Here is a 17,662-nt window from a genome sequence, read left to right as displayed (position 1 = left end):
ATATGGTTTTCAGTTACCCAGTGAATGTGTCATAATGTCACATCCTATCTATTGAGAGTGTCACAGTGCCCGTATCTTTCAATGCAGTTATGTTACCTAAAGCAGTAAAAAAAAAAAATTTCAAACAGGGTGCAAAAATAAAAACAAAACTTTCTTTTCAAAGGATGTAACAGAAATACAGAAAATGCTCTCACAGTAAAAATAAAACCTTTTCATTCTTATATCATGTTAGATAAAAACCAAGTCATTTAACTATAAGTCAATCTACCAAATATTTGTATTTTTGATTTACAGAAGAGAAATCTTCCAGTAAAATATGTTGAAATCATTAGGTGATAATATCCTGGCTGATCAAGCCCCTCCATGATTAAAATAAGCACAAAATTTTAGCCTCCTCTTTTTAATGATTGCAACCCAGAACTCAGAAACATCCTAGGGGATATAAGAGAAAAGAAGAACTACTTTGTCAATAAAGAGGCCCCATCTTCACTTCTGTCTGGGAGACCCACCGTGAGTTTTCAGGGCCCCCACAGATGCTGCTGTGTGTAGAAGCAGCACCCTCCATTCCCTGACGACCCCTCCCCTCCAGAAAAGGAAATGCAGGAGGGACTTGGAAAGGGAAACATTCTTTCCAAAGAAAAAACTTTGCTGTTTGTTTTTCTCTTCTGTCCTAGTCCTTGGTGGGTTAGACAGCTTTTAGGGAGGGTGGGAAGAGAGCAGGTAACGTAGAACAAAGGAAAGACCAAAGACTGTGGTGGACATTACACAGGGAGGCCTATATCCTAATCAACTGAGGGCACAGACGGCTGCTCCTCATTCACAAGGGGAAACGCTTCAGAGTTCCAAATGACCTGCACTCTAGCTGATTCAGTAGAAACCACAAGAATCAAAGAACACCGTGCATGTAAGACTGTGAGGCGGGCTCAGTAATCATTCTGGACTGAGTCCTAAGAAGAGTAAAACTTTCATGTTACAATGTTAACCTTTTGAGGGAGTAAAGAAGGAAAGAGTCTCTGAGGATCAATGGGATAAAACGCCTTGACAGCTACAAAGTTCTATACAAATTTATGGTGATGTTAGATTGTGACTTAGCCAAATTCCTTTTCTTAGTTGTAAAAGAGTTGTTTTTTCACGGTGACAGTTTAGCAGTTGCCCTTGAATATCATACACGTTCTCACAGTTCATCAGATGGGATAATTATTATTGAGGCTCTTCCCTTTATGCTTTTAAAGAGACTTAAGAAACAACTAAGATGAGAGCTTTTAAAATACAGTATTTGGAGGCTCCAAGGAGAAGGTATTTAAGAAATTTTTCTGTAGTAGTCCCAGAAGAGAATTAGAAGAGAAGTAGTCATTTAAACATTGCAATAAAAGTGTCTAGGTTTTCTTTACCTGGTTTCATCTTTCTACTCCAAAACTTAAAAACGCTATAAAGAGACCATCCCAAAGAAAGTTAATCAAAAAGTAGAGCTTTTCAAGCACACCTTATAGTCTCCTTCCTCTATCACGCACTGAGAAGAGTTAACAATAAGCTTGCTCCACAAAGCACCTCCAAGCCCCCTACCCTGTCTGTGCACTGCTTCAAGGTCGGGGAAAATTTCTATTACAGAAGAGGTTTCTCCTATCAGAATGAAAGAAAGAGTCAATTAGTACTGATTCCTTAAAATTCATCCAATTTTCTCAGTTACCTTTCTATGGCATCTACTTCAGGTTGGAGCAGAACATTCAGCACCCCCCCCCCCCCAACTCCAATCCTGCGTAAAGACACCAGCTGGAGAAACAACTACTCATCTCTGTTCTTTTATAATCACAAGCACTTGAGAACTAAAATATGATAGTATTTGAAAAATTGGGTTTCCTATTTTTCAACTGCTTGAATAGATAAATCACAAATAAATCTGGTTAAATCGCTCTTTTCTGATTTATAATTCACACATCGTAATAATACTTGTTTAGGTTTGCAGTTTAAATATACATAATGATTAAGATGATAAGAACTATGTCCAAAACAAGAGCAAAGAAGGTACATGGGATGTGTTAAGGGTTCTGTGAATGCAGCACATTAGATTATGTGTATGTTTTAGGGCTGTATGCAGATTTGTGAGGTTCCTAGATAAGTGATTTCCTTATCTTTTCATAGAATATATTCCTTTAATCTTTATTATTTTTACTAGAAATAGTAATAGATAGCAATTTTAAGTTTCACTCTAGGGAAATTTTACAATTTTTGACAGAATTGCTTTGTTTCAGAAAATTCTAGTAATAGAAAAAATAGGCAATATTTTATGAAAATGCTACAGATAATTGGTTTCCCAGTTAAAATGGACTGTAGAAAATTACCTTGGAATAAAAAACATTTCCAGATGAAGAAATTTACACATTTACATGTTACATTAGGGGATAAAACACTTATATGTGGTATTATCATAAAGTGCTTTCCTTAAAATGATTAATAAATCTTGACACCCAATTAAAAAAATAAGCACATCTGTTTTATAAACCTAAATACATATCAACCACTAACAAAACTTTATAAATGATCTTAGCTCCATCTTTTCATTTTATATATGAAGAAACTGAGAATTAAACATATATATGGTAAACAGGTACATGAAAAGGTACTCAACATCACTAGGCATCAGGCAAATTCAAATCACAATCACAATGAGATATCACCTCATACCTGTGAGAATGACTATTATCAAAAAGACAAGAAATAACATGTTGGCAAGAACATGGAGAAAAAAGACATTCTGTGCACTGTTGGTGGGAATATAAACTGGTACACCCACTATGGAAAACAGTACAGTGGTTCCTCAATAAATGAAAAACAGAATTACCATATGATTCAGCAATTCCACTTCTGGGTATTTATTTGAAGAAAACGAACACATAAACTTGAAAGATAAATGCACCCCTATGTTCGTTTCAGCATTACTGACAACAGCCAAGACATGGAAGTAACCTAAGTGTCCATCCATCAGTTGATGAATGAATAAAGAAAATGTGCTGTATGTATATAATAGAATGTTATTCAGTCATAAAAAGAAAGAAATCTTGCCATTTGTGACAATATGGACGGACCCGGATAGGATTATATGAAGTGAAATAAGTCAGACAGAAAGACAAATTATGTTTTTGAAACAAACAAAAAAAACCAAACTCATATATACAGAACAGATTGGTGGTTGCCAGAGGTAGGGGCTGGAGGGAGGGTAAAACAGATGAAGGAGGTCAAAAGATACAAACTTTCAGTTATAAAATAAATAAGTCATGGAGAGATAATGTACAGTATAATGACTATAGCTAATAATACTGTATTGTATATTGGAAAGCTGCTAAGAGTAGATCTTAAAAGTGCTCATTACAAGGAGAAAAATTTGTGATTACGTATGGTGATGGATGTTAACTAGACTAACTGTGGTGATCATTTCACAATATCTACATATACTGAATCATTATGTTGTATACCTGAAACTAATATATTGTGATACATCAATTACATCTCAATTAAAAAAAAAAAAGAAAGAGGTCCAGAGCTATTGACAAGAAGAGAATCATCCAGATTCTGAATCTGATAAAACTAGAAACAAAGTCCAAGACTTCACATTCCCAAGTTAATGTTCTTTCTGTTATACCACACCAGCTCCTTTGTTTCTGTTTCAAATTTGTTTAGGTTGAGTATGTTTTGCTTTGTTTACTTCTATGCCCATTTAACAAATGAGAAGGAAAGTAAAGCCCAAGTTAGGTACAAGGTTTCAAGTTTTCCACGTTAATCAGTCTCAAATTTTTTTTAAAACTTTATCAACGCAATACTTTTAGAGTTTATAACATTTATTTCTTATTATCCTTCAGGGGAAAGGAAAAGCAAAACAATCTGTGCCCGTGGACACACTGTCATATGCTTTCTGCAAGTGTGGTTATACTCATAATATCCACTGGAGGGAAGCAAACACTAGATTTTGAGTCTTACCTGCACTGGTGTTTCACTTTCTTGTTGAAACTCTTCAATTTGCTGCTGCTGCCAAGGAGCTAAACTGTAAGAGTCCCCTGTAGTTCTACCTTCCAAAGGATTTGTCCGCAACTGCTCAGTAAGCCACATCTGCGTCCTCACAGAAGGCTGAATGGGAACTCCACCTACTGCTTGTTGACCAAGCATTAAATATTTCGGAGGTTCAAAGGCCTCTGAGCTTGTCATAATGGGCTTGCTTTCAGGTAAGGCACTATATGTCATGTCTAAGGTCTGTCTCCTAAGAGTGGAGGAAGAAGCTCTAAAGTCCTCTTTGCTACAGCTCTCAAATTTATATTTATTGTCCAGAGTTGATCGTTTTTTATTTATCTCCTTGTCCTCTAGCTTAAGCATCTCCATACTATCATGTAAGCAGCTAGGTCCAATTGTCCTTAGTTGTGATGTTAAAGCTTTGCCTCTCCTTGTCTTTTCCAAACCACTCCCTGACTCTTCCGTATGCAGAATGCCACTCTGGCTGTAGTTATCTGGAACAGTGAGTTTGGATAAAGATGACCATTTCCGGAGGGGCCTGAAGTCCTTCATGTCTAGTGAAGGGTCCTGCTCCCCCCTACCATGGTTTCCCAGTGTTTGCATGAGGCTTACATTCCATTTTGAGCCATCTGATGTCAATGATTCCCTATGTTTGGAAACTGAAGCACTGGAGTTAGACGGCATGACATGGGCTGTAGGAAGAGCAACCAATGATCCACTAGGCTTAAAAGATAATGTGCCACTTGAAGTTGAATGATCTGGAATGAAAAAAAAAATGCCAAATTAGTTGTAATTAATGGGGAAAAAAAAGAGGCAAAATGCAAAATACCCCCAAAACAAAAACCTGAATGTGGTTTTTCAGCACAAGTTTTTCAGAGGTATTTTATCAAAATGAGGGACTTATTATTGTTACTATTATTGTTGTTCCTTTAAGTTTAACTGAAACAAATCAAACATACTCTCAAACATCATTTTCTAAAAATGGATATATAACAACATATATGCCCATTTTCCATCTACTTACAGATGAAAAGTGACAAGAAAATGGGTTTATATTCACTTTATTTAATCTAAGTATTGTGGCTTTAAAAGAAAAATCCATCTCCCCACTGAGAGGTCTTACTCATGATTCATCAATCAAGCCTCAGATACAACTTTATTACAAAGTGTTATTTTTTAGTGTCTTTCCTCCACTGTGAAAATCTAGGCCTAATCTGAACAAATTCAAATTCAAATCAGAAATATGGATAAAGGAGCTCCTGCAACAATGGAAAATAATCAGAACGGGTTCTCGCACTATGTCTACAGATACAGAACAGTTCCTACATTCCCAGTCTCCCTTAATGGCATCATCAGGGATGTATTTCCCAAGCTAGAACTCTTGGAGTCTACCATGATTCCTACCTTTCTCTGCACATTTACTAAGTTCGCAAGTTGTAAATTTTTACTTCCAAAATGATTACATAGCTATTGCCTCAGGTCAGGACTTCACATATTATTCTACCACAGGAACAGCTGTAGTTGGCTCTACGGAAGCCCAAAGGATAAATAAGGGCCTCTATACTCAATGGACTTATTATCAAGTGCCAAAAATCAAAGATGATCATTTTTATCACATGATATCTAGAAAAGAAATAGCAATCTGAAGTGTAGAGAGAGAGGAGGTGGGTGGTGAAAAGCAACTTTTATAGTTTCTTCTGTATCTTTCCATGCCATTTGACTCATACTAGAATATATTTTAAAATTACTTGTGAGCTTTCATATTGTATTAAAGAAGTAAGTAATGGAAAAAGAAATGTTGAAGAAGTCATAAGAAAATTCAGATGAGAAAGAGCCAGGCAAACTAATTCAAAAATGGAATTCCAGTAGGTCTTTACATAGAATTTATTCATCTGCAGGTGAAAACAGGAAAACATTACAGATGGAAGAATACAAGAAAAAGTATTATAGTGGCATTTATCATATTGCAGCTTCCCAACAACTTCTGCAGAACCTTTTCATATTGAAGAAAATTACCACGTTGTTAAGTGTCACCTCCCAAAATAAATTTTAGACCTTAAATCCCAACATATCCTACAACTACGACACAGATATTCGGAAGCACCTGCACAAGACTTCAGTTTGAAAGGGAGTCCCACAAGAAAACGGGCTGTGTGGAGCTACCCTTTTTGGCAAGAGCAGACACATCACCAATGGCAGCAGCAGAGGCAGCCAAACCAAGTTCTGGCCCAGGAGTGGCAGCAAGTGGGCAGCACTGGTGGTTTCCTCCAGCAGGGCAGGAGAGCGACAGTTCTCAGAGGTGACTGAGGCACATTACCTGGAAGCTTAACCTTAAGTGAGGTTTTCCAGCCCTCCTCAAAAATTCTGAGTTTACCAAACACCCTTAAATAAATTCCTTATGTGCTCAATCATCTAGTCAGCTTCTGCTGATTAAGAACATTGGCTGATCCAAGTATGAAGCCAGGAGAATATGGCTTCAAAAGAAGAAAAACAAATTATCCCATTTATCTGATGTATGAGTGTGTTGGGAGAAGTTTGCTGAAGGTAATTCTTGAAAGGTAAAGGTGAAGCAGAGTTGTACAAGTCTCCTAATGCCTGCTACAGAAAGAGCCTGGCCTTCATTCAGCACAAATGTGATATACCAAAAGTTTCCAAACAAAGGAAGAAGTGTCATGAACAAAACTGCACTTAAGATGATTATTCCAGTAACTGCTGAGGTTGGATAAAAGCAAAATGACTGGTAGGAGGAGGATAAAATGGATTGTTATGGTAATCAATACAGGAAGAAAATCGAGATGAATATGCTACTGAAGGTCAGTTCTAAATTGAAATAGGACAAATGACCCCAAAAGTCTATATTTGTATTAATACATTATGGTATTATATCCATATCTATATGTGTGTGTTTGTGTTACTATTCTTAAAGGAATATTTGTATTAAAATCATCATAGCCTCTTAAAAATATCTTTAATTTTTAAAAAAACAAAAATGAGTTTTATATCAAATTTAAAATTTTCAGACTTTCACATTTTTAAAAATTTGTAAGTAAAGATACAGTGTAACAGCTTTAAAATCAGCATTTTTTAGATTAAAATCCTGGCTCTACCACTTAGTAGTCACATGTGCTCAAACAAGTTATTTAAGCTCCTTGCATCACAGCTACCTCATCCATTAAGCAGAGATTGACAACAGTAAGGATTAAATGAAATAATATACATACAGGACTCATAGGAATTCCTGGCACAAAGCAAAATCTTAGTTGTTATTACTTCACTGAGAAGGCTAAAAGTAAGTGCTTATTCAATATAACAGACAAAAGGCTAAATATCTATCCTATACAAAGAAATCGGAAAAAAAAAACCCCTAACAACTCAATTTTAAAATAGGTAAAAGAAATCAATAAGCAAATCATCAAAAAAGAAATGCAAGAATACATGTTTTTAAAAAAAAAATGCTTAAACTCATTAGTAAAAATGTATTCCCTATCATATTCATAAAATTATTAAAACTGTTGATATCCTATGATGATGGAACATAAATTGCTACAGCCTTTGGAAGAAGAGGGGCAATCTGCTTGTATATATCAATATTTAAAATATGGAAACATAAGTGAATACATGTGCATATGTGTATGTAAATACATATATACTCATGGGAAGAGAAATAATCTGGAAGAATATACCCAAAGCGTAATAAGCAAAGGAAACCCCTACAGAGTAGAAAGAGGAGAAAAGGAGAAAGATGCTTTCACATTTTACTTTATAAAATATCTCATTTTAATTTCCTTTCAAAGAGCATAAATTTACCATTTGGCCAAACTTCCAACAAAGATGTTTTATTCTGTGATCTCAAAGAGTTTGAAATATCTCAAAGAACACTGTTACTAAAGTATAAATAATAGATCAGGTGACTGTCTCACTTTTCACGTCACAGCTGAAACTTCTGAGACCAGAGATCACCGGTACCGGACGCTACTTACATCTGATAATATGCTACCTTCCTGTCGACTTTTGCTGGCTCAGTATTTCTCAACTGCATAGAAAATCAACAACTGATGATAAAAACCAATTCCACACCAGACTAGTATTTACTCTTACAAATCTGAAAGCTATTGATAATATATGCTGTTCACAGAGCATTTCATTGATGAAAATTTACTGCAGAAGTCACTTATCTGAAGTCCTCAAACTTCAGCATACAACGAAGTCTCCAGGGATCCGGAACCTTACTCCCAGAGAACCTCATTCAGTCAGAGCAGAGAGCGGTCCAGGAAACGACACTGCTGCTCTAGTCACTGCAACATCATTCTCCCTGGGTCTGATTCCAGTTCTGAAGCCTCAAGCTTAGATATCCCAAGTTCAACCATCAGCAGCATCTGAGTTCCACTGTCAAATCTGATTTACTGTAACATTCAGAATGCAATACTGTCATAACTAAGGACTCAAGTTTAGTCTATTCACATATATACACACGCACACATATAACATGAATTAATGAACAAGGAATGAAATATTTGACAGTATATCTGAAAAAATTCCATCTTAGAGCTGAATCAAAAAAAATTAATTTTAACACTTTAAAAATGTTATTTTGCCTAACAAAACAGAATCAATTAGAGGCAGACACAATGCAATTCCTAATGTGCTTTATTATACCACTTAATTATAGCCACAAATCCCAAATCCAAGTTATTACGATGGAATCAAGCCCATATTTAAGTTAGAATAGTGAAATCTGAAACCAACAGAAGGTAGTCCTTTTAAAAACAAGAGGACAGGGTTTATAGCATTCACAGAGAGCACAGAAGAGCTAATGGTTTCAGACAGATTTCAGCTAAAAGGGAAAAATACAAGAGGGTATCACTGTAACCTGATAATCCAAGTGAATTATATTTAAGATAACAAAGTTCTGAATTCTGAACAAAATCCCAACCTTCTGTTTTACTGTCATGTTATTCTTATCCGGCAACAGATGCCAGATTGATTATGTCGGCTCTTGTACATAGGGATGGTCTCTCTCTCTCTGCTCTATAGTTCTCATAGTAAAAAGGAATTAAATCTTAAACACACATACACACACACCCCTTCTACAGTTTTATTATAATAATAAATCATGAGTCTTTATAATTAAAAAAGTAATCCAGAAATTATATAACCCTATGCCAAAATATTCTGATTTAAAATGTAACGGCTTAATGTATTTATCAGCCAATATAACATACAACAAATATTTTACATTTTAAATAAAAATATTAACCCTAACCCAAAGGCAATAATTTATATACAACACCATGACATCCCCTTCCTGCTAATGCCATGATGATATATCATGAGAAAAAAACTTTAAGACACATTTAAACAATGAATATTTTTAAGTATTCCTTATATTTTTAGGTAAAAATTTTTTACATATTGTAAACTACATTCTAGTCCCTCCAAGAAATGGTGGAACTGGCTGCCCAGAAACTGTATGAGGCCCCTAGACCAGTTCACTGATAATCTCATGTCTCCATAGATGTAGAACTTTTGTGTAATGCTTAACTCTACTTCTGTTACTTAAAATAAAATACATTAATTTCTCAAAAAAACCCATTTTTTAAACAAATGAACATTTTTAAGTATTCCTATATTTTTAGGTAATTTTTTTTACATATTTTAAACTACACTCTGGTAGAAAAAGAGCTATATAAAGAAACTCAACAATAATTCAACCAAACAATCTTCTAGGAACATATAATGTACAAGGCACTGTGCTAGGTAGACAAAGGAAATATATTTTTTGCAATTAAATATGAATACAGACCTTTTCCTCAGGGTTTACAGTTTCACCATTAGACACACACAGCTGCAGAACAGGACTAAAGTTTATCATAAGGGAACTACGAACACTAGACAATAAGAAGTAAGCCAAAGAGAAAAGGCAGACTATTCATAAAAGAACTCTCAGAATGATAGCCAACTTCTCAACAGCAATAATGGAATCCAGAACGCAGTGAAATAATATCTTCAAAGGGTTAAGAATAAATAACTGGCACTCAAGAACTGTTTGGAAAGGTGAGCTATCTTTCAAGATTGAAGGCAAAATATATTTTCTGCTAAGCAAAAACAGAGCTTATCACCAACAAATTCACTAAAAGAACTACTAAAATTCCTAAAGTTTCTTTCACTAAAGAATAAAAATAAGTCCTGAGCTGTAAAATGGAATGAGCTTTCTTTTAAAAAAAAAAAAAGTAAACTTGTGATTAAATCTAAAAATCCAATGATTTCATACATTAAAAAAGAGAGAGAGCAAATTAAAACCAAAATGTCAACAATGACAAATAACTCAAAACGGGTAGATCAGCAATCTACCATTATAGATAGTCAAGTCAGCGTTACATTTTATACTTTCTACATTAACAACTAAAAGAACAGGTAGAACTCACAACCATATAGCCCCCCAGGCAAAAGAATAAAGCTGGGCCCCTACGTTATACCTTCCACAAGTATTAACTCAAAATGAATCATAGGCCTAAATTTAACAGCTACAACCATAAAACTCTTGGAAGAAACCATGGTGCAAATCTTCATGATCTTAAGTCAGGCAGTGATTTCTTAGGTACAATACCCAAAACCCAAGCACCAAAAGAAAACAGAGATAAACTGGACTTCAATAAAATTTAAAACTTTTTTGCTGCAAATGATAACCATCTAGAAAGTAAAAAAGACAACTCACAGAATGGGAGAAAATTTTTGCTATCAGGTATCTGATAGGGACTTTTATCTATATTATATAAGAAACACAACTCAATAATAAAAACATGAACAACCCAATTTAAAAATGGATGTGGAATCTGTATAGTCATTTCTCCAAAGAAGATACATAAATGGTCTTATTAAAGTGTATGAAAAGATGCTCAACATTTTTAGTCATCGGGGAAATGAAAATCAAAATCACAATGAGACACAACTTCACACACATTAGGATGGCTATCATCCAAATGACAGGTAGTAAGTGTTGGCAAGATTGTGGAGAAACTGAAATCCTCATATAATGCTGGTTGGGAGCGTAAAATGGTGCCACTGCTTAGGAAACAGTTTGGCAGTTCCTCAAAAGGTTAAACATAGGGTTACCATATAACCCAGCAATTCTACTCCTAGGTATACACCCAAGAGAAATGGAAACATATTCACAGAGGCATTGTTCTTAATACTCAAAAAGTCAAAATAACTCAGTGTCCATTAACTGATGAATGGATAAATAAAATGTGGTACCATGGAATATTATATGGTAATAAAAAGAAATGAAATACTGATACATGCTACAACATGAATGAATTTTAAAAACGTTGTGTTAGGTGAAAGTCAGCCATCACAAAGAACCACATATTAGATGATTCTATTTATATGAAATGTCTAGAACAAAAGAAGTTTATAGACGGATTGGTGGTTGTTTAGGGATGAGATGGAAGATAGGCAGTGACAGCTAACAGATTTCTTCTAGAGGGGCTAAAAAACTGTTCTACAATTAGATTGTGGTAGTAGTTGAATAATTCTGAGAATATATTAAAAAGCATTAAATTGTATACTTTAAGTGGGTGAATTGTACAGTATGTGAATTGTATCTCAATAAAAATTTTTTTAAGGATAGATGTGTATAACTTCCGATAGACTAGAAGGATAATGTCATGAAGAAAAAAGTCAATCAAAAGAGGACAAGAAAGAGAAAAAACTTGAGAAAAGCAGAATAGAAAGTATACAATATGATTTTTAAAATGCATCAAAATTTAACAATCACAATAAGTGAAAATCCACTCAAAATACAAGAATTGTCCAAATAATTTTTTTAATCCAGCTAAATGTTTACAAAAGATATACCTAAAATATTAAATCCTATTTTGGCATTATGGTATCTGCATAGAGGCAGAGAATGATTATGTAAAAGAATCACACAGAAGTAACTGTCAAGAACATTAAGATAACTATACATCAGGTATCAAGATCATGAAAACTGCCTAAACTGCCTGCTTTTTTATTCTTTATATCTTGAGGAGAAGGAGAAGCTTCTGTTTCCCTGCTGCCAAATGTATGACCTATTCTTTTAGCAGCTGTACTTGACAACAATACTATGCAATTCTGTGCAAATCTTGGTTCTCATTTTGTTATTGTCTAATCATTATTACCAATCACCTTTTTACTTGACTATTTTATTTTTTTCTCAATTATATTTTGTGAAGTCACTTCAAATCCTATTGAGACAAACAATGAGTGAAAAGTTCTAAAATCACTTGTTTAAAATAATTACAGAAGTCTACTGTTCACAAATTAGACAGTTCTCAAGCCTTTTTTATATACTGTCTCCTAGCAACCATTAACAACAAACTAAGAAACTTCTTTCTATAAGCTTATAACAAGATGAAAAGTTGGTTTTTAAAGGGGGGAGGGCATTTCTCATCTCTAACCAGATTACTCACAACTTAATTAAAGCACAATCTGAGGTACACTTTAAGGAGGTCAAAAATTCAAAGCAAAATTAATTGTAAAAGTTGGTCAGTAAGAAACTCCTTTTTGTATTTACACAAAACCTTTAGTTCTTTAAATGCCTTTTATAATTTCATTCAACTGTATCATTTTCTGAGTATCTCCTAGTAGTTTCAATTTAGATCAAGTCTCATCAGGCAGTTTACTTGCAAAGAGCTCCAAGTGTTACTTCTCTTCTATAAAAATGTTTACAAATCAAATTGAAACCTGATCTCTTACATTATGGGATGTGATTTTTGATAATTCAAATTTTCTCAGAAAAAAAATCTTGTTGCTTTATGATGGAACAGACAAATTATCATCTGGTCCTCTAGCCACCTACAAGTCTGAAGAAATGTGAAGTCATTAACCTTTTCCCTAAACCCATGACTGTGTGACTGAAGAGACTTTCCCAGTCAGAAGTACATGGGTTCATCATAGTTCTTGAAAATAGACTAAATTCAGTTCAGTTTGGTCAGGTTCAGGCATTCATATTCTACTAGGCCAAGAAGTAAAATGATAAGAAAAAAATGAGTGAATGAATGGATGGATGGATGGATGGATGGATGGGTAACACTGAAGGTAAAAGTGAGGTCCATAAAGATCAAAATTATACCTCCAACAATTTTAATTTCTGCAAATTTACTACAGCTACAATGCTCTTATATGCCATGCTTAAAAATTTAAATTCAAAATTTTAATTTTAAACAATAATGTAGATTAACAAGAAAATTAAATAGAGATGGGATGGCAAAAGAAAAAAGTATTTGGTTTGCAAAAGAATGTAAATCACAATTGCTTTGAATACTACCTTGAAATTATTTGATTTCACAACCAAAAAAGTATTGTGTACCTAACCTTTGACCTACTTCCATATGTAAATGAAGAACTAAAGTCCATAAAGGTTAAATTACTTGGCCAAGTACAGATCTCAAAATAGAATCCTCGTCTCCTGTTTCTCAGTCTAGTGTTACCTATACTGTCCTATACTACACCTCTCGTCCTTCTGTCACTCTAGTTTCTCCCTTCAAGAAAAGATACCATAACCTTCCTAGAAGAGAACACATGCAAAACATTCTCTGATATAAATCGTAGCAATGTTCTCCTAGGGCAGTTTACTGAGGTAACAGAAATAAAAGCAAAAATAAACAAATGGGACCTAATTAAACTTACAAGCTTTTGCATAGCAAAGAAAACCACAAACAAAACAAAAAAGACAACCTACGGAATGGGAGAAAATATTTGCAAATGATGAGGCTGACAAGGGCTTAATTTCTAGAATATATAAACAGCTCATACATCTTAGTAACAACAAAAAAAAACCCAACAACAACCCAATCCAAAAATGGGCAGAAGATCTAAACAAACATTTCTACAATGAAGACATACAAATAGCAAAAAAAATGCTCAGTATCACTAATTATCAGAGAAATGCAAATCAAAACTACAATGAGGTTATCACCTCACACTGGTTAGAATGGCCATCATTAAAAAGTCCACAAATGAAAAATGTTAGAGAGGGTGTGGAGAAAGGGAACCATCCTTTTCTTTGGTTGTAGGAGTACGGTTTGTTGCAGCCATTATGGAAAACAGTATGAAGATTTCTCAAAAAACTGACAAGAGATTTACCCTATGATCCAGCAATCCCACTCCTCGGGCATATGTTGGGGGGAACTCTAATTCAAAAAGATATACAATGGAATACTACTCAACCATGAAGAAGAATAAAATAATGCCACTTGCAGCAACATGGATGCACTTGGAGATTATTATACTAAGCAAAGTTAAGCCAGAAAGAGAAAGAAAAATACCATATGATATCCCTCATATGTGGAATCTTAAAAAATAAAAAAGGATGCAAATGAATTTATTTACAAAACAGAGACAGACTTACAGACAAAGAGAACAAACTTATGGGGGCAAACAAACTTGGGGAAAGGGGTGGGGAAGGATAAACTGAGAGTTTAGGATTTGTAGATACTAACTGCTATATATATAATAAACAACAAAGTCCTACTGTATATCATAGGGAACAATATTTAATACCATGTAATGGCCTACAATGAAAAAAATACATAAAAAGGAGTACATCTATGCTATACACCAGAAATTAACACAGCATTGTAAATTGACTTCAGTAAAAAAGAACAGACATGTAACATGCAGTGGAGTTAAGATCTGAAGAATCTGGGCTCTAGCACTGGAATAGCTGTATGACCCCAGATATGTTATTAATGTCTTTCAAGTTTTAAAAAATTATTATATTTTATCTCAGAAGGATTCTATAATAAAAAAAAATTTAATCATTTATACGAGTATAACCCTTATATTGCAAAAATAGATGGTATATATCTTTTATTAATGTTAAGGTCAACTGACCGAATAATCCACTGTAATATCTGGAAGTCATGTTATGGAATCACCCATTACCAGAGTCCTGAAATCTTCAAAGCTATGAAGCTGCAGTAACATAAGATTATTCACCAATGAAATGAACCTTAATAAAACAAGGAAACATGTTGAGAAGTCTAAATATCATTTACTTCACCTATAAAATGGCTTTAGACTTGTACCCAACATGTAATTTTTCAATTAACTATAACAATCACGTAAACCTCTTATCATGACATCTTGTACATAGAAAATGCTCAATAAATATTATTATTATAAATAAAAGGTCAAGAGGGAAGTCTTGATTTGCTTAAAAATATTACCTAAGGAGTGAGCACAAAATGCCTGAAATAAGACTGCCATGATTGTATGAGTTTGGTGTTGTATACATGTGGTTTTACCATTTTACCTTCTTTCTACTTTAGTATATGTTTGAAATTTTTTGTAAAAAAATAAAGAATAAAAACTAAGAGTAAGAAGAAGAGGATATTTTATAATAAGATGGCATGTTTTAAAGAAATCATTTGGCAAAATGAACTAATAAAACCTAATCACTATAATAAAATACACAAGCAAAGAAAACAGAACACTGGGAAATTTTTATGATATCCTCCAAAATTAGTGGTTGCCTAGGGTTGGGAGCATAGGGGTGTTGGGGGGTGACAGCTAAGGGGAGTAGGTTTTCTCTTTGGGGTAATGAACATGTCCTAAAATTGACACAAGCGATAGATACACAATTCTGTGAATATACAAATATACTAACAGTCACTGAGTTATATACTTTAAAAGGGTGAATTATACAGTATATAAATTACATCTCAATAAAACTGTATAAAAGAATGTATGTTTTTCATTGCCTAAATATCTCCAGAATCATCTCACTTTCCCCTTTCCTAAAACAAGTCACCTAAAACAAGTCACCACTGGCTAAAACAAGTCACCACTGGCTCCCACCTGCAGCACAAGTGGTCTCCTGGCATCCCACTCTGCCCTCCTCTTATTATCCTCAGAATGTTCTTTCACCTCGCAGTCCTTAATCATGCTGTTCTCTCAGCCTGGACTACTCTCCTCCCCTGTTTTACCCTGTCAGTTTCTACTCACCTTTTTGGTCCTCAGCTTAAACATCACTTCTGCCAGGGGCCTCACCCTAATCCAGTGGATTGAGGAATCTCCCCCGACTCTGTGTACTTCACCTATCATACGGCTAATGTTTTATGATAATTATTTCCTGCCCGTCTTCTCCACTAGACTTTATGTATACAATGAACACAGGAAATGTCTGTTTAACTCTTTACCTCTAGTTCAGTACCTGACACACAGTGGACAATAAATATTGGCTACATAAATAAATAAGTGACTGAATAAGTCCTTACTTTGTAGAAGGCCTTAGTTTCTTCATAAAATAAAGACAATGTACCAAGTGTTAACTTTTCTGATTTTTCTTTCTTTCTGATATATTTACAAGATGACCTTAAAATTTACACTATTCAACAGTCCTATCATTTCCTAGTAAAAACAATTAACTAATGAAGATATGATTAAATTGAAGTCCATTTTTATCAGTCCCTCCTATTTGAAATAAATGAGGTTAATTAGATAAGAAAATTATCTCTATTACAAATTAACACTTGGGAATTATCAAAGAAAAAATATTTAACTCTATCTGTACCTTTTTTTAGTAAAATATATAAATAAGCTTGAAGATTAGCACCAAGCAGACTATTAGAAGCTACATTAAAGAACTCAGATTTAAAAAGATAAGAAGAACTGTAAGTGAGCCTGCCTCTCAGGCACCATATGGTTCGGGAGAGGAAGATTGACCTGTGGAAGGCTACCGTCCTAAGCCTAAACAAAAATTAAGTTCTTTTTTAGCCTCAGGGTCCTGTACTCCTCTGGTACCACACCTAGGTTATACCCAACACAAGTGCGGTCTACCTCAAAAACAGCTCCCTCTCAAACCAATTCCGTGCCAACAGCAGCTATTTACATGGCCTCCAGGTCTCAGCAAAGAAAATCTAGGAAGAAATAGGTGACCTGCTGGTGTGGCTTGTGTTACAATTTGGTAGTCCAATTGTAACATGTCACAGATCTATTTCCTCCCACCCTGGAATCTGACACCCCATGAACAAATTACCACAGCTAAAAAGTGGTGCCACTAATGCTAAATTAGTGTCCCAACTTGTTAAATATAAAAATCTCACACTCTTATTTATTTGAAATCTTAAAATACCACGGCTAAAAGCAAGTCACTCAATGGTAATTTTAGAATAATTTTCTGTACTAGAGTCCTCTCCCGGCTGAGATTCTGATGTAATGCTCTCCTCCATGTTGATCTCTCTGCAATTCTGCAGTTCTTGAAACAGAGTAAGCATTCAATAAATGTTTATTTAGTGAATAAATGAACAAACCTCCAAAAGCTGCAGGTTAGACACAAAAGAACAAATACCTCTGTTTATATAATGGTCATCTATAAAACTGCATATTTATAATTCCTAGGATATTTATAGCCTATGTAATAAATATATATTCTAACTCATGTATGAATTTTAAGTTTTTTAATTTTTAAGAATTAAAACACAACATTAAAATAAAAAAGAATGCAAGTTATTTGTCAGATGATTGACAGAGTACTTTGAGGATTTGGCAATGGTCAAAGAGCATCGTCTGGAATATCAGTTATAACCAAACAATACTACAGGGCAGAGAGTGGGGTAGGGGAATGAAAGTCTGACTACACAGTACCTTTCAGTTTGATGACTTACTTCACAGCTGC

At 34.4% G+C, this 17,662-nt stretch overlaps 1 protein-coding gene across 5 annotated transcripts in view; it reads right to left on the bottom strand.

The window, feature by feature from the left end:
- CEP85L (centrosomal protein 85L) overlaps positions 1–17,662 on the bottom strand; it is a 177,070-nt gene that overhangs the window by 115,640 nt on the left and 43,768 nt on the right. For all 5 annotated transcript variants that reach the window (XR_012508651.1, XR_012508652.1, XR_012508650.1 and 2 more), the window contains exon 5: positions 3,973–4,757. Coding sequence is in view for 2 of the 5 variants with exons in the window: in XM_074368431.1 (XP_074224532.1) it covers positions 3,973–4,757 (785 nt within the window). In the remaining 3 variants the exon portion in view is untranslated. The remainder of the gene's footprint in view (positions 1–3,972; positions 4,758–17,662) is intronic.

This window comes from Camelus bactrianus, chromosome 8 (genome assembly GCF_048773025.1).
Source record: "Camelus bactrianus isolate YW-2024 breed Bactrian camel chromosome 8, ASM4877302v1, whole genome shotgun sequence".
NCBI lineage: Eukaryota > Metazoa > Chordata > Mammalia > Artiodactyla > Camelidae > Camelus > Camelus bactrianus.
The sequence above is the reverse complement of the archived record's forward strand: the minus strand, read 5'-3'. Positions and strand labels throughout refer to the sequence as shown.